General features: G+C 39.5%; 1 protein-coding gene across 1 annotated transcript; it reads left to right on the forward strand.

Moving 5' to 3' along the window:
• Positions 1–202: 202 nt before the first annotated feature.
• On the forward strand, positions 203–16,582 carry gna12 (G protein subunit alpha 12). The gene is made up of 4 exons (XM_003226041.4): positions 203–577; positions 5,362–5,577; positions 10,295–10,345; positions 11,213–16,582. Exons 1-4 carry the CDS (start codon positions 272–274, stop codon positions 11,780–11,782), a joined length of 1,143 nt encoding a protein of 380 aa, XP_003226089.4. The 5' UTR covers positions 203–271; the 3' UTR covers positions 11,783–16,582.
• Positions 16,583–18,202: the final 1,620 nt, after the last annotated feature.

The following is an 18,202-nucleotide window of genomic DNA, read 5'->3' on the forward strand; positions in this document are numbered from 1 at the left end:
TTCGAGGGTTAGGGCGGAGTCGCGAATTGAAGGAAGGAAGACGAGTCAAGTCGAGGAGTGTCTGTCCAATCCCTTTCCCCTTCACTCCGTCATCCAATAGGGAAAAAGAAGGTGCTTGAGTGACGTTGGTATGTTCACCAATGGTGGAGACGAGCGCGGGTGTGGGGCGGGGCTTGGCGTGAGTGGGCGCTGGGAGCGAGGCGGGGCCGGCCATTTCTGAGGCGAGACCGGAAGTGGGCGGACGGGGGCGCGGGGCTCCCTTCCTGAGGCGATGTCCGGGGTGGTGCGGACGCTGAGCCGCTGCCTCTTGCCGGCCGAGGCCTCGTCCCGCGGCGGGGGGAAGGAGCGGGGCGGCGGCGAGGCGGAGCGCGAGGCCCGGCGCCGCAGCCGCGAGATCGACGCCCAGCTGGCCCGCGAGCGCCGCGCCGTCCGCCGCCTGGTCAAGATCCTGCTCCTGGGCGCCGGGGAGAGCGGCAAGTCCACCTTCCTCAAGCAGATGCGCATCATCCACGGCCGAGAGTTCGACCAGAAGGCGCTGCTCGACTTCCGGGCCACCATCTACGAGAACGCCCTCAAGGTACTGGCGCCGAGCGGGCCTGCAGGCTGTCTGGCCGTGTTCCAGAAGCATCCTCTCCTGACGTTTCCCCCATATCTATGGCAGGCATCCTCTGAGGTGGTTAGCTCCACAGATGGGGGCGAAACGTCAGGAGAGAATGCTTCTGGAACATGGCCAGACAGCCCAGAAAACTCACAGCAACCCGAAGTCTTAAGTATGCTTTTTGGAGTGTTTCTTTCCAAATGTTTTCTTGCCATAGTTGTTTGAATATGGGGATGCAGAACCTGTAATTAATAATATTACATGACATGTAATATTATTCATAATATTACAGTATAGTGATATAGTATAAAATAGTAATATTATTCATTATTTACTTATTTATTAGCGACATTTAGATCCCGCCCTTCTCACCCCAAAGGGGTCTCAGGGCGGTTTACAAGTACAGTAGAGTCTCACTTATCCAACATAAACGGGCCGGCAGAACGTTGGATAAGCAAATATGTTGGATAATAAGGAGGCATTAAGGAAAAGCCTATTAAACATCAAATTAGGTTATGATTTTACAAATTAAGCACCAAAACATCATGTTATACAACAGATTTGACAGAAAAAGTAGTTCAATACACAGTAATTCTATGTAGTAATTACTGTATTTACGAATTTAGCACCAAAATATCACGATGTATTGAAAACATTGACTACAAAAATGCGTTGGATAATCCAGAACGTTGGATAAGCGAGTGTTGGATAAGTGAGACTCTACTGTATATATACATACAATATATTATATTATACAACTACAGTAGAGTCTCACTTATCCAACACTCGCTTATCCAACGTTCTGGATTATCCAACGCATTTTTGTAGTCAATGTTTTCAATACATCGTGATATTTTGGTGCTAAATTCGTAAATACAGTAATTACTACATAGAATTACTGTGTATTGAACTACTTTTTCTGTCAAATCTGTTGTATAACATGATGTTTTGGTGCTTAATTTGTAAAATCATAACCTAATTTGATGTTTAATAGGCTTTTCCTTAATGCCTCCTTATTATCCAACATATTTGCTTATCCAACGTTCTGCCGGCCCGTTTATGTTGGATAAGTGAGACTCTACTGTATATTGCAATATTATTAGTAATGTTGCATGTAATATAAATACACAATTATAATAGTGAATTATAATTATTATTATTACATTGTATTACATCATAATATTATTATTATATAATGCTAATTTATAAATCTACAATATATTGTATGTACTTATAATATTGATAATAATATTATAGTGTAATACAATATTATACTAATTAATAATACAATATAATATTGCTTATATATTAAATGTAATATTACCATAAAATTATATAGTACAATATAGTAATTTAATGCTTATATTGTCCTATGCTAGTAATATATTGTATGTACATTTGATTTGTAAGCTGCTCTTAGTCCCCTTCGGGGTGAGAAGAGCAGCATATAAATGTAGTAAATAAATAAATAATAATATTGTGCTGTGCTAAAAATATAATTGTACGTACATATAATGTGTAAGCCGCTGTGAATCCCCTTCAGGGTGAGAAGGACGGGATATAAATGTACTAAATAAATCAATAATATCGAACAGGCATGGGCAAACTTCGGCCCTCCTGGTGTTTTGGACTTCAATTACCACAACTCCTAACCACCAGTAGGCTGTTAGGAATTGTGGGAGTTGAATTCCAAAACACCTGGAGGTCCCATGTTTGCCCATGCTTAATATAGAATCATATTGTTGGAAGAGACCGCAGGGGCCATCCAGTCCAACCCCTTTCTGCCATACAGTTAAAGCACAATCAAAGCACCCCTGACAGATGGCCACCCAGTCTCTGTTTTAAAGCCTCCAAAGAAGGAGCAGGGACAGAAAAGAACTTGGACAGTTGTGTGTCCTCAAGATAAGGTACAAACATCCTCGAGGTAAATATGTGTAATTCAGCACTTAAACACTGTGTTGGCTCTCCTGGTCAGTGGTGCAAAACAATGAGAGTTTACAGGGCAATGACACCTGAAGTGATGTTGGTTTTTCCACCCTGTGTATATGCAGTGAATTTTAACAAAAATATTCTGTCCTTTCTTAATTTCTGCTGTTTTGCTGACCTAAATCTGAATCCAACACACATTGTTTATGTTTGCAATACATCCTGCAAAATAGAAGACAAAAACTAGGTAAGAATTGGTATCTGTGGCCCTTTTTGTACTTTAGCCAACAGCATGGCTATAATGAGGGATTATGGGAGTTGCAGTCCAACGGAGCACTACACACACTGAATTGTGCCAAAAAAGTAGCAGGAATGAAAGTGCCGTGAGGTTTCATAAGCCTGAATCGTTTAGCAAAAGCATCTGTGTAGTACTTTGAATTAGTTGTATTGAACCTAGAAAAGTGGAGTGTAAATATTATTAATTAAATACATAGACTGGATGGGTCATATGCAAGATAAGGTTAACACAGTGTTTACATCACGCAGTTTTCACTCTGCGGTCAGGTAAATTCTTCATACACATTTCCTTATAAGGGAAGAGGGGAGGAGCAAGGCAACCTGAAGGAAGGAAGGAAAGGCTGATACAAAGAGATGGGACATCAAGTCAGAATGAAATAGCAGTGTTGTGTTGCATTAAATAAAGTAGCTTTCTATCCAGTGCAAAGTATGAGGGAATCACTTCTAGAATAAAGCTTGTTGAGAATCCTAAGAGATAAGTAATCGTGTGAGCTCATTATGCTGCTTCCTGCGCCTTTTTACCTGTAGAATTCAGAATAAATTGTATTTCAGCAATCCATCATCAGGAGGACAAGGTTAGAGCCTCACTTGAAAGTGTATTGTTTAAAAAGAAGAAGCCAGACTGAAGGGATAGGGAGCAGGATTTACACACCCTGGTAACTGCACAGACTTGTTTTCTGATCTTGCTCTCTAGCCCTTGGGGCTAAAAACCTGTTTTAAAGAACAGCAGGAATCCAGATTTTCCATGGTGCAGAGAATATAACCCTGAATATTGGAAGCAAACAGATTCCAGAATGTTGGCTTTGGAAAAAGCGTTTTTCTAGGGAGTGGTACCATTCTGCTGCTTTGCAAAATTTACAGATATATTCTAGCATGAGAAGCTACTGAGAATCTCATGCAGGATTGAAGGAAAATACCCATCTGCTCTTTTCTAACAAAGCCAATGTGAAAATAAACTTAGATTATTAGTATTTATTGTAGTATTGAAGAGTGTTATCTATTAATTCCTTACGTCTGTATCCTGTATTTCCTCCAGTGAGTTCAAAGTAGTGTAGATAGCAGTCTCTAACCCAGATCTGTTTGCCTGTATAGTATTCGTATGGTAATGTTTACAGCATACAGATGTTACCCCTGATTAAAGAATACATTGAAAATTGTAATAGGTATAGAAATTGGCTCTAAAAGTGGCTTAATGTTATCCTGTTATGTCAATGGCACCTTACCCAAAGTGTATTATGGCTGCAGAAGGATTTAAGGCCCATTCATAGATAGGCACACATAAAAGTGAACATTACATTAACTTTCCAATTTCAATTCATTTTTTTAAAAAGTAGTTTACATTTTAGAAAAGTTACATCAATGTTTTAATGTAATTAAAATGTATTCAGCCATCAAATTTTAATACCACCACCCTCCCCTGAAAATGATTAGTTTTCAAGAAACTAATCTGCCTGTATCTGATCTATTACAGGTTAATCATAGATATTCATTCACTCTGACAGACATTAGATGCTTTTGGAAAATATTAGTCATACTTAAGTGTCAATTAGATAGTTTACCTTGTTTACTGAAACCCGTTTGGCATCATTCTGTTGTGTTCCCCCTGTATATATGTCTTTACAGAGAAGGCACAGTTGCAAGTTCTGAAAGTAAGCCACAGTCCAAAATTTATTTTTCCATCCAGTGCAGGCAGTGGTTAGACTTGTACTTTTTCCTAGCATTTATCCTAGCTTTCCAAACATCAGTTTTGCTTTGCTTAAAGTAAATACTCACAACCTAACGGTGGTTTTGCTTGTAAATTGAAGCTAAGCTTTAATGCAACATTGTAAATTAGAGTTTCTAATTTACAAATAGGTTTTTGCCCAATCTGTTCATTTGTAGTGCGGTGTGTGTACTAATTTTGATTATACATTTTCAGTAAATATCTCAGATCAATTTGCACCTCTCCTCAAATCAGTTTTCACCTTCAAGGTTTCACTGTCACTGCATCAAGACAACCCTCTAAGCCTTTTTTTCCATTTCTTTGGATTTACTTGGAGCCAGAAAGTCGTCTTATAGATTGCAGGCATAAGTGCAGCTACAAATACGAAGATTTGCTGCTTAAGTCGATGGATTAAGTTTCCGTAGGCTAAGTAAAGTGAAGATTCTTTTGTTCATGGGGGTCTGTTCTTTTCATTCAGTATACCAGTAATCTTGATGTTTACACTACTAACCTGTGGCTAAATGATGAAATATGTGGGTCTATGTAAGATATTTTTGATTCTGTAAATGCCAGGTCCATGATGTCCAGAAACAATGTGTGTGACACATAAATAATACTATGTAACACAATTTTTGTTCCAGGGTTGTAAATGTCATTTCCTAATAGCTTCTATCATAAAAACATGGGCAATGTTTATTAAACTGCAAAAACTTTGTTGCGGTTTTCACATTGAAAGGTTTAAAATGGCATAGTTTCCTTAAGGAAAATTACAAAGTATCTCATATATTGTGTTGTAATTTATTCAAACATCGCTGAATGTGTTTTCTGTCTTTTTCAGGGCTGCAGAGTTCTAGTTGATGCACGGGACAAACTAGGCATTCCTTGGCAGTACACAGAGAATGAGAAGCATGGGATGTTTCTGATGGCCTTTGAAAACAAGGCTGGGATGCCCATTGAACCCTCTCTGTTCCAGCTGTATGTGCCTGCCTTGATTGGTCTATGGAAGGATTCTGGGATCAAAGAAGCTTTTAGCCGCAGAAGTGAATACCAGCTGGTGAGTATGTGAAATGGCATTTTGGAGAAAAGAGCAAGGATCTGCACGAATATAAAAATATTCCTCCAGTTGTAAGAGCAGTTTTAGGAAATTACACTCTGTTTACCATTCAAAGCAGCTGTGGAAGTGCTGAGATTCATAATGTATGGATAGTGGTGGGCAGTAAACTTGTTTAACAACATTACAGTGAGCAATTTGAGATATGAGATATGTCTTCCTTACGAACTAATTTTCCTGCCTGGCTCTTTGGATTGCACCCTTCTCTTTTAATAAAGGAGTAATATTATAACCTTAAAGCTCAGAAGAAATTGCTATTTTTTTCTCTCCTAAACCTTTATCCTGTGTAGTGTTTCTGTAAACAACTTTTTCAAAATGAAGGAATTCTCCAATTCCTTGTTCCTGAATTGGGTAACTAGAGATCTTCTTTCAAAGATTCGGAGTATAACAAACTCTGGCTTCTTTTGACTGCTTTATCTTCACCATTCATCCATGTAATGCATTGCTACTTTGAAAATCAGAGTTGAAATATGACTAAAAATATGACAAGGTTTGATCCCAGCAGCATTGTTGTCAGCATTAAGTTTGATATTTGGTCATGGCTTACTAGCATTTGTTCATCCTATTTTGCACCTGATGTATCAAAGCTCTGGCTGTGAATCCTTGTGTGGGGCCTTGGGTCTTTGTGTACTGTGTGGGTGGATGCTGTAATCGTAGTATTTTCTCTGCTTCCTTCTTTCTCCCCTGGAGCACACTAACTGGCTTCCTCCCATCTGTGTCCCTTGGTAAGTTTCTTTTATTCAAGCAAGTCTTTGTGTGACAAAAGCTTCATTGTGTATTACAGCTACATTTATCAGGTTTCTGCCCTTTTCTGATGGGAGGGGTGTGCATATAGCTGCAGAATAGAAATTCTTTTATAATCAGTACGCGACTGCCTCCGGCACCCATATTTTTCTGCTTGCTTATTCAAAAGGAGTATACTGTATTGCTTTCTGTCGCTATCATATACAACTCCTAGTTCCTTGAACCTCTTTTCAGAGAGACTTGATAAGCAGAAAGTATCTGGTATTTTGAATGGGCGGTACTTACTCTTCCATATTGTTGCCAGAATCATTTTGTAATCCTTTGCACAATAGTTCTTCAGAGCTATACATCTCCCTTCCTGGATAACCTATAAATCTGTGGAGAGGGGCTTTCAGAACTTTCGGAGGGCAAATGGGAGGATTCATAATTCTAAGCAGCTCCTCTTGCCATAGCTATCTTCTCCTTCCTGTTGTTGTTATAGCATTTATACTTTGTCTTTTCCCCAAAATTGGGACTGAATCTGTCTTGCAGTACGTTTTGGCAACCGGCAGAGGAGAGTTGTAATAGCATGTTTTGTTGTTGAGGATTCCACTAAAATAACACACAGCAAAAAAAGGAATTGAGCAAAACTGTCTCAAGTTTACAGTGAAACCAGTTATTTGTTATGAGTTTCCAAAAAGTAAAGGGAGAATTGGTACTTTAGCAGCAATTGATGAGGGAGAAGGAGCCATATAATGTGAAGAGAACCAACATCAGTAGCACAAACAGCACTACATTTGGAGATGGCAGGACCACGACCATGTGGACAGCCAAAGAAAAGATGGATGAACACTTGGCTGACATGCTTGCTGCCAACCTGAGGATGCCCAAAATAAAGCCCTGTGGAAATGACTGTCTCAGTGCCATTGGGAAAATAACTTAGATAGAAGAAGATGAGGGAGAAGCCAGTTCTCAGTATTCCGGTCAGGCTTATATAGATCTAATATTGAAGTGTTGCCTGATGGCCATTGATACAAAGGTCTGCTTGAATATATGCCTGAGATCTATGATATATAGATGTGTGTGTGTATGTGTATAGTATAGACGTTAGGAAGTCTATACTATAAGTCTATATATCAGAATATATTTGCATTGGCAGGAATGCTGTTTAATGTCGAGATGTTATATGTTTAGTTAGGAGCATTCTGTGATGATTTATGTTGGATGGAAAGCCTGGGCTTAAAGAAGCAATGAGAAAAGTGCAGTCTGTGACAGCCCCAACATATGTGTCTCTTGATAAATTCCCTACACCTTCTAGGGGCTGTGGGGACAATTATGTTTGTCATGGACTGACTTGTCTTAGATTGAGAAGGGCTTTGAGTGAGCCTTGCTCAGTTTGATACTGTCGACTACTTGGCATACATAAAAATAAGTAATTTCCCAACAGTGATCTTGAGAGAATTTCACTCCCTCCGGGTTTGAGATTCAAATACTTTCTACAAGGTTTAAATAACAGCTACCTTTGTGAGCAGCCTGTCCATCCCCATTAGGAAGTGTTGGCACATGATGTGAGAACTGAGGGAGGAAACCGCAGACCAAAGTCTTGCTGAGTCCAGGCCAAACAGTGGTAAAGTCATTAGCATAGTCTGCTCTTTTTTCAGTCTGGCAGGGAAAATCTCTGATGCTTGCAGATAACATGCAGTCCAGTGGGAAGGTCTTGGCTTTTGATGAAACAATTTACGCATGACTTGTCAGGAATTCATCTGGTGAACCTCAACAAATCTGTAATTGGTATGGATAGCTATTTTGTGGCAGGTATGTTTTCATGACATCTGTAGTGTTGTCTCTTTATTGTATGTAAGGAAAAGTAAAACCTCAGATCACACTATTTCCGCTATTGATTTCACTATTTGTGTGTGTGTGTTTGCATGCATGTGCGAAAGGTGTCCAGGAACACCCTTCAAGAGGTTCTCCTTGAGAAAGTGGAAAATGTTGCTTTGAGTAATACATTTGTGACACCTTTCAAATGTCTTCTCTGATGTCAACATTGATTTCTGCAGTTCAGACTGTAGCTGATCTGTGCTTCATTTGGCTTTACTCCTGAACAAACTGTCAGTATGTGTCCTAAGAGGATAACTTGCCCCTACTGCATCCCCCAAAGAAACTTGAACTGAGCTTCATTTATTCATTTGAGTCTGGCAAGTCAGCTTAGAAAACTTCGAGCAGGAAAGAAATTGCACATAATAGATTACATTATGTGGCGTGTTTGATCATGGAATCTTAGGAGCCGGGACTTCTTTCCAGCCGCACTGTTAGCCCAACAGAAAAAGTGCAGCTCTCTTGGGTACAGCCAAGATCCTATTTTTCAGTGTCATTTTGAAGGGATTTCTGTGTTGTGTTGCTTCTGATAACAAACCATAAAATCTCACTGCCTACAAACACTTCTGACCAGAGGGAGGGCTGTATTTGAAGCATAGGGAAGTGAAACTGGATATCCATTAAAAATGTTGCACTGTACATAATGATTTGGATGCAGATAGGGTCTGTTGTGGCAGACTGATGCAGAATCTTACATCTGATGGGAAACAAGGTGGAATAAGGGGCAGGAGCCTTGCATAGGGTACCCCTGTCATAGGTTACCCCTGTCATAGGTTAAGTCCATTCATTGTCCTAATGCTGATCATTTAGTTTACACTTGCATTAAAATATGTACACATACACTGTAAACTGTATTTTGCTAGTCTAGGCTGTTAAACTCCTTGTTGTCCAAGGAAATTGTTATTTTTGTAAATATATGCCTTCAACTTCACCTATGTCTATTTTTGTCCAGGGGGGTCTGATTAGCAAGCATCACTTTAACACGTGTACGCAGGAAGTGACATGTAGCAGGAGCCATTTAATATCTATGCAACACACTGAGTTAACTGCTTGTTGAATGGAAGTATAAATATCTGTAAATGTCCCCACAGTCAACATTTCAAGATTAGCACAGTAAAAATGCACAATGTAGGCCAGCTATAAACAAAAACACCCAAATATGAAGTTTAGAGCAATGCTGAAATGTGGGAACTGACGTTTTCTAAACCAGTATACTGTTTTTCCTATTGCTGTGCTCTCCCATTCCCAGATGTGGAGTGACTCATGGCTGCCGCTCAACAATAGGAACAGCACCTCCCATTCGGTCCTAGTTGGCAAAACTGACTCAGAGGATATCAAGCATTAGAGGAGGAGGCACACCATGATGAAATTCATCATCCACCTTTTGCTGTTAACTCTTTGGATAGGTGGAACAAGAATTGTAGGGCAAAGTAAGGTTTCAACTGGAAACCGGGCAGTATTTTTCTCTTGGATGGAATAATCAAAACACAGCCTCTGCAATTGAAAAAAAAAGAGAGCAGAATTAGCACAAGGATATTTCAGACTTTCTTCTTGTTAGCCCCTGTTGGTATTGTTTGCTTAGTATTAGCGGCATTTAAAACTTGTTGAAAGATTAAATTATGCCATTGTTTCAAATCTGAACCTTGGAGACTTATAATCTGAAGTATCCCTCATCTTTTTATAATTTTTAATTGTTTTATATACTGTGTGTTTTAACTGTGTATAGGCATCAAATTGCGGCTATTATTATACACCGCCCTGAGTCCCTTCGAGTGAGAAAGGCGGGATATAAATATTGGAAATAAATAAATAAAAAACCTTCTATCATCTTATGATTTCATTAGAAAGATTGTATAGATAGTTATGGAGCAGAATACTTTTCCTGTATCATTGCTATACAAGCAACTTTTTGTTCAGAACTTGGGATGCTTATTCTAGTAATAAATATAAAGTGAGTGTGGTGAACAAATACACTTTTCTTTGTTTTCACCAAGGTTTGGTCTTTTTAAACTTACTCCAGAAATAGCATTAATCTACATATATCCCCTTCTCTCAACAGGGTGAATCAGTGAAATATTTCCTGGATAATCTGGACCGGATTGGCCAGTTGGTAAGTTTTTATTGTTTTCCTGGTCCCATTCTGTCCCTAGTATTTGCGTCCTCCTGTATGTGTTTTCTGATGTCCAAATTATGTTGATCCAGATGTTGACTTAGAGGGAAACTGAACAGAATTAAAAACTATTTATTATCTCCTGCTGTTCTTTTTAAATTTATTTCCAGTTTTATGTACTTTTTTGGGGGGAAACATGCTAAATAAAGCGAGAAGTGTTCGTATGTGCTAGTGTTAGAATAAAAGGAATGTGTGACAAAGGAGACCAAGTAATAGAATCTGAATTGTCAGGACCTATAAGCATAGAGTAGCACATCTGTTTACTGAAACATAATTCCATTATCAGTTCTTAGAATACAATGTACCTTTGCAGTGCCGTCGTTTTACTGGTGAGTGGGTTTGTTTCCTCTGGACCCAGAGATGATCTAGAAAATGGGCCTATTATAGGAAGAGAAGGGTACTTTCAGATATGTGTCACACCATCATTTAATAGCAGTGAAACTTGCCCAGTACCTGCAGCAGTGAAACTTACAAGGCTTAGCTTATCAGAAATGCCAGATTTTATTGCATATGTTGCAAGCCTGCTACACAGAACTTCAAAGGATATGTTCTTGATACTGAAAAGGCTTGTAAACCTTTCAGATGCCTCCAAATTGAGTTTGCTTGGGGCTGTTTAATGGAGTGCAAACATGCTGAATGAGAGTGAGGTATTTTTGTGTAGCAAAGGAATTAGCATACTGAACCCACCGTTTGCAGCTGAGGCTTTTGTTTCTTCTCTTCCATACTTTGCCACAACACACCTGGAGCCAGCTCTTGATCCATTTCTTATACATGATGTCTCCCTAATTCCCCCATCTCTTTCTGCAGAATTATTTCCCTAGTAAGCAAGACATCTTACTCGCTAGAAAAGCCACCAAGGGGATTGTGGAGCATGATTTCATTATCAAGAAGATCCCTTTCAAAATGGTCGATGTGGGTGGACAGCGGTCTCAGCGGCAAAAGTGGTTTCAGTGCTTCGATGGGATCACCTCGATACTGTTCATGGTCTCCTCGAGCGAGTATGATCAGGTCCTTATGGAAGACCGGCGCACAAACAGACTCGTTGAATCCATGAACATCTTTGAGACCATTGTGAACAACAAGCTCTTTTTTAACGTCTCCATCATTCTCTTCCTGAATAAAATGGACCTTCTGGTGGAGAAAGTGAAGACTGTCAGCATTAAGAAATACTTTGGAGACTTCAAGGGTGACCCGCACCGTCTGGAGGATGTTCAGCGTTACCTGGTGCAGTGTTTTGATCGGAAGCGGAGGAATCGTAGTAAGCCCCTTTTCCATCACTTCACCACCGCCATAGACACTGAAAACATCCGCTTTGTGTTTCATGCTGTAAAGGATACAATCCTTCAGGAAAACCTTAAAGATATCATGTTGCAGTGAAAGAAGGTTCACTTTTTTTCTTGCAGCCAAGCCTAGCTATAGACCCAGCTTCTTTTGGTTCATGTGTTGGATTTTTTTAAAAGATCCTAACCGTTTGTTTGGCTCAAGAAAACGACAAAATAGCCAGTCCAGACAGACGAGCAACGGGCAGAAGGACTGTGAAAGCTCAAACTAGCTACTGAATCACTAAACTAAAACACTACTGAAAAAGTGGCTGTTACAAGTTCAGTGCCTTCTTCTGAATCACATTATTGCATTCTGCCTTCTGAAAAGAAAACACTAACTTTGGAGAAAAACTTGTAAAGTAATTTGTGTTTATAATTAATGTTATTTAATGGTGCCAAAATCTGATGCCATACTGCCTGTCTCCCACGTTAGTTTTTCTGATGTATTAACAAACCCAATAATGTATCCAGTTCTCTGACTGAGACTTCATTTTGAAAAATGCATTGTAATATGTGGTTGCAATCCTGGGATCAACGCTCAGGTTTGGTGCGTACAGAATCCTCCGCCAGTATTCAGATTCTGCTTTCCAAGGTGGCTCTTTTCTGGTTTGAAAATCTCTTCAACTTCCCTCAAATTGGAGGTTCAGAACTGCAAACTGACTTAGTTAGTTGTACAAACTGCTTTTTTAGGGATTCTGATCCAAAAGGGCAGAAATTTAAAGTCTGAGTTGGTGCAACACAAGGCTTTACTTTGCACTACATGTATAGTACCCATTGCATCGTGGAATTACAACATGAGCCCACTATGCACATTCTTGATATTCTCACCGGACATCTTCAATCCTTTAACCTATAGCTGGAACTCTTTGGAAATGTCCTCTCAACTTAATGATGTTTTCTGTCTCAGATATGAAAGTTGATCCTACTCTTTGGGCAGTTTTGTTAATCGGTGGCTGTTCATCGTGTCAAGGCAAAACACTGCTCATTTTGAACTGAAATGCCTGACTTTCAATTAATTGTTAGTATCTGTTGCCAGATTTTTATCAATCTATATACATTGAAAATCTTGTAAACTGACAAGTTCTAACTTGCCCTTTTAAGGGTACCACAAAATATGTGCAGGTTTGCAAGAGGCTGTGGGTAATGTTGATGTGCTTATTTCTTTTTTTAAGTTTGATAGATTGAATTTAACTATGGGTGCCTTTTCTGTGTGTACAAATATTTCACACTTTTTGTGCTATGAAGTCTGTATTAACCAAAACAGTGGCCTACCTTTTCAGTGCTAATAGTCTTCATTCAGGGATCCTGTCCAACATAAGGAAGTTTACTGTGACATTGGTACATTACTTGTTATAATACAACTCAAAGGGCTTAGTTATTGTATGGCATTATCAGAATGCTCTAGTTTATGCTGTTTGTGCCATTTGGTGACAGTCATATCTTTAATGAGAAGCAGCATTCCAGGCATGTCTTGGGCCTTCTGCGTGGACAAATCCTAGAATGTTTTTTCTCTGTGTGGATTCCTTAAATGTATATATGCATGCTTATGTATGTGTACCATACATTCTATAACAGAAATTGGCACAAATCTTGCTTTCATGCACAACCTAGCTCAGCTGAATTTCAGACTTTTCCCATTTTCAAGGTTACATTACACATGAGAACTTACGTAGTGTGATATTCTATGGACCAACTACCATTTCCACTTCTGAGTCTAGGCGAGAATCTAATATTCCCACTTTGCCACGTATATACTAATATGCTGAAATATTTTTGAAGTTTATAATATCTATTAAAGGATAAACGGGAATGTAATTCACTCATGTTTTGTCCATGGCTGTTGATCACTATATTCACTGGAATTCTTTGTGGCTTTTCTCTCTCTTAAGAATCCTAATCCTGTATCAACAGAGATACTTCTAATTTGCATTTTTCAGATGCTAGTTTTGCCTTGGCAAGTGGCTGGAATTGACAGGATTTTAAGGGTAATTAATCATAGAACAACGTATACATCTGATCTTACATTATAGCTTGCACAGTGGAACATTCCCATAATTTTAGGCATACCTAGAGTGGGTCTTCTGTATTCTAACTTCACTGTATTGCAATCTTTATATCTAAAAGAACCTTTGTTTTTCGTCTTCACTTAACGTAGCTTCTTTGGCTTCCCAAAAGTGCCTCATACACTTTTTAATTTTGGGCCAAAGTGCCAGACTGTAGCACAAACTCTGATTGCAAGTATTTAGCATCTGAACTATGCTTCTATTCGCATTGTAAAGCAAGAGCTAATTCATTGTAGTCCCTTTATTAGAGCTCTGTACTCACAATATGTTCTTGCTTTTCCTGTTACAATTATGGCTACCACTGCAACCACAAGTAGAATGTAGTCTTCTAGTATGTCATACCAGATACAGGTCTCTTGGTGTGAGGGAGTCCCTTGCTGAGATAAACATGCTTAGTTACCACAGGTTTGGGTGGTCAGAATGAATTTAACTTAATCTGGTACATCCAGTCTCTCTTACGATGGAAGGAACTTTGTGGTTTCATGCTCTCATGATGTGGCGCATTTCGAAATAATCTGTACTAATCCTTATGTTAGATATTGCAATTGAAGGCTTCTGTTTTACAATGTCAGGATTTTTATGTACATTATTGTTACTACTCAGACTCCTCGGACTTTAAAATGTATGGCTTTGTATGCCTATCCCTAATCCTAGTATATTGTGTGCCAATATTTTGCTTAGAACTCGGACTTTTAAAAAAAAAACCTACCACAGTAGTACTAAGGGCTCTAGAGGCACAAATTGACTCCTTCCTTTTGTTTGCCAAAGCCACAAGGCGTTTGCCTGGAGAACATACTGTCCCAGGTATAACTAGAGGGTAGGACAGGATTTTGAGTTGTAGGACTTCTCACTCACTAGGAAATGAGTTACACACAGGACAGTCATAGACGGGACCTTGAACTTATGTTTCAGCATATTCTATTCCAAATAAATAGTCCTCAGCTATGGCAGGATTTCTCGTTTGTTGGAGAAGGTCTGCTGCAAAGAGTTGTGCCATGTTTTCAATGCTTTCAGGCAAGGACTAAGAGAGGAAACACTCCCTTCTGTGACTTCAGATAGATGTATAAACAGTTGCTGAAAGTTTGGAAAACATGCAGTTGGCATGAATTTGCGGGGGCCCCATGTTGGGAAGCTTACATGAATAGTAACAGTATTTAACACTAAAACTGACTTTGCCATTGTGTATCTTTACATGAAGGAACTGGAGGGATGTATGTTTCTTCCATCCAGACCAAATTTTGGGCAGTTTGGACCAAATTTCCATATCCTCCGAACTTGTGAATGTATTGGACTCTGGTCAAGAGCACAATTTGGTGGTGGTGCTTCTACAACTGCTTTACTCATTGAATTAAAGGATATACCAAGTGGCTGGAAAACAAATCTAGGGCTTGGCTTTCCTTCTGTAGTTTTAGCTTGCTGTAGCCAGCTCGATAAATCCCCACAGTTGAGATCAGAAGAGAAAAAGAAAGATGCCCTGGCTTCTGTGGTTGACTTCCTGGTCTTGGGCCAAACGTCTTTTGTTGGGAGGGAAAGATGTGGAAGAGGGAAGGCTCTTGTTGCTGAATGGATTTTCAAGCGCCGCTGCTTCAACACTGACAGTTTGTGTCTAGTGAAACAGAATGCCATCAATGAAGAGTCTGTGCACTTTGATGACTCTCTCCAGAAGGAGGATTTGGCTGCTCACTAAAACAACGTATTGACATCATTGTAATTGTTGGCACACACATTATAAATCTTTCCCTCCCAGTTTGTTTATAACTAGGACATGCAAATTCAGACAGCTTCTAGTGGAGTGAGAGACACTGACCATACAGATGGTCTCATAAATGTCTTAAAAGCCAAATAAGTGTTGTCCTCTGAATATGTACAAACTCCAGCCTTTAACAGCTGAGCTTCCACATATTGTAAAGACAGTTTAGTACTTTTTTTCCTATTAAGGCCTTTAAGATCACCCACGAGTGCCTTCCTTGTATACATTTCCTGCCAAGTCCTATATCAAAGACACAGAGAATGGTATATTCAGTTGTCCCACAGTGATGGAACTCCATTCCTATTCAAGATCCCTGTAACCATGGGTTCCATTCCTGCATTTTCACTTATCAAGAGGGAAATTGTGTCTCTAGGAATTTGATAATCCTCAAGTCAATTCTATGGTATTTTTCCTCTAGAATAATATTCTAAATAAAGTAGGCCAGAGTCTGTTAATAGCGAAATGGAGCTCAGAAATGTGCTCTTGGCCATGAAGTTCAGCAGTGAATCATGTATGCCGAAGCATAATTTGTAGTATTTATATTGCTTTACGTGATTTTAATAAATCTGTTCAGTGATCCAGTATGTGACCCAGTGACTTCCCAAACATTTCTGGTGAAGCAAGGGTCAGGGATTTCCTGAGTTGTTGCTCATCCTTGTACTGCCACAACACACCTTCTCTGCTAAAACAGTATTCTATGCAGTATTGCAAAGCTCAAGAAAACATGCCTTTGTGGGCACAGAGACATCGTTGCCCTAATTTCAGGAAAAAAGCACAAAGTCCTTTTGGAAAGGTGCCAAAATGTAAGTGCCACAACTCATAACGTAGCGATAGGATTCTCAGTATTTTTAATGTGATACTTTATAAGCACTAAAAGAGCATCTTTGTGGCTTATTTTGCTGTGACGGTGTCGGTTTATGGAGCTGTGTATTAGATTTTTAAATATATTGTGGTGTAAAAAATGTACTTTATTGCTTTGTATTCACTTACTGTTTTGTATATATGAATTTTGTAAATCTTATTAAAATGTGATTTGTTCTTATTTGGCTTTCCAGTGTCTGCAAAGCAACTGCAATCTTTTTGGGAAGCAGCTGTTACAATACACGCTATAATATACAAGTTTGGCAACTAGTCATCCCAAAAGCTTAGAAATACTTTGCAACTGCTGCCAACCCATTTTTAATTCTAGATACAAGGGAACAAGATTGGTAAGAGCTTGCATTGATGCCATGTGGAAGATGTCGTACTGCCTGTTTATCAGGAGCTAATGGACACTTCGGTTCAGGCAACGTGGTTTTCAAGTTACAGCCAGGCCTGGGTTCTCTAGTTTCTTGTCCTGGCTTTGGGATTCAAGTTTAGAATGGAAAGTAAACGAGCCACTTAGTGTAACTTTGGAAATGAGATAACAGAATCTGCCTCTCTCTCCTTCATCCATTGTTTAGCACCTCTTACAAAAGGAAGGCCACTTCAGGAAGAAAATGGAAGATCTGCCACATGTTCAGCTATTGTTCCTCTATGTATTCCTTTTCTCTCTCAGCATTGTCAGCTAAGAGTCTTGCATGTAAAAAGCCAGCTGTGACCATGCTGCCTCCACTTGTGGGTCCGTACAGTAACTCCGTTTTCAAGGTATGCTGTCAATAACCTTTATGCATCTAACTTACAGTCTAGTCAAGTCATTTGAACTTAACTCAAGATGCTTGAATAGCAGTCACTTCATTTGCCATTGCTTGGAAACATTAGTTATATAGTAAAGAGTCCTGGTGGAAGTAGTTTATGATATTTGTAATGGAGTGCTGCCTCCAGCCTTGAGTCCGAGGCATCCGCTCCCTTTTTTCTTTGTTTAGAAAGCGTTTAAGTGAGCAATACAGCAATAATTCAATGGGCAGCCTCCCAATTTAGACCGGTGCCACTAGCTGAGCATGAGGGGCCCCTGTCTCTTGCCTATTGTGTTGAACAACAGTAGGGCTCTGTGCCTGCAGCTTTCCATTCGAAGTGTCGCCCCAAACCCCCAACTCCCCCTGCATCCTGCAGCCCTGCCTGGAGTTGAATATTCGTGTTTTGCATGAATCATCAATTGTCCGGCTTTTAATTTGATAAAAAATCCCTTACACTGGATTAATATAGTGACTGCAGCTTCCGCATTTCACAGGATACTCCTCAGTTCTTCCGGGTGTTTCTGTTTTGTGAAGGAAATGTCACCGAGAATCAGGCTTATGTTCTAAACCTGCCCATAGTGGCCAATGGGTTGAGAATTTTCATTTTTTTCGGATGCAGAACGAAAACTATGGAACACCCTCCCCAGCAACATAAGGCAGATACCAACTCTCCTAGGCTTCAGGAAAGCATTAAAGACATGGTTGTGCACGCAAGCTTTTAATGAATGAGAACATGGACTTTACATGACCTGTACGAAGACTTATTGAGGATTCTGGATGAATGGATTTTAATCTTGGACATGCTTAAAATTTTATATAATGTGATTTTATATGAATTGTTTTGTAAATTGTTTTATATGAATTGTTTTTACATTGTTTTTAGGCATTGAATTTTTGCTTATTTACTATAAGCCGTTTTGAGTCCCCTCAGAGAGAAAGGCGGGGTAAAAGTGATGTAAATAAATAAATAAAACACCCATTGTAGATCTCAGACCACACAACCTCTG

Source organism: Anolis carolinensis, unplaced genomic scaffold, assembly GCF_035594765.1.
Source record: "Anolis carolinensis isolate JA03-04 unplaced genomic scaffold, rAnoCar3.1.pri scaffold_13, whole genome shotgun sequence".
Taxonomy (NCBI): domain Eukaryota; kingdom Metazoa; phylum Chordata; class Lepidosauria; order Squamata; family Dactyloidae; genus Anolis; species Anolis carolinensis.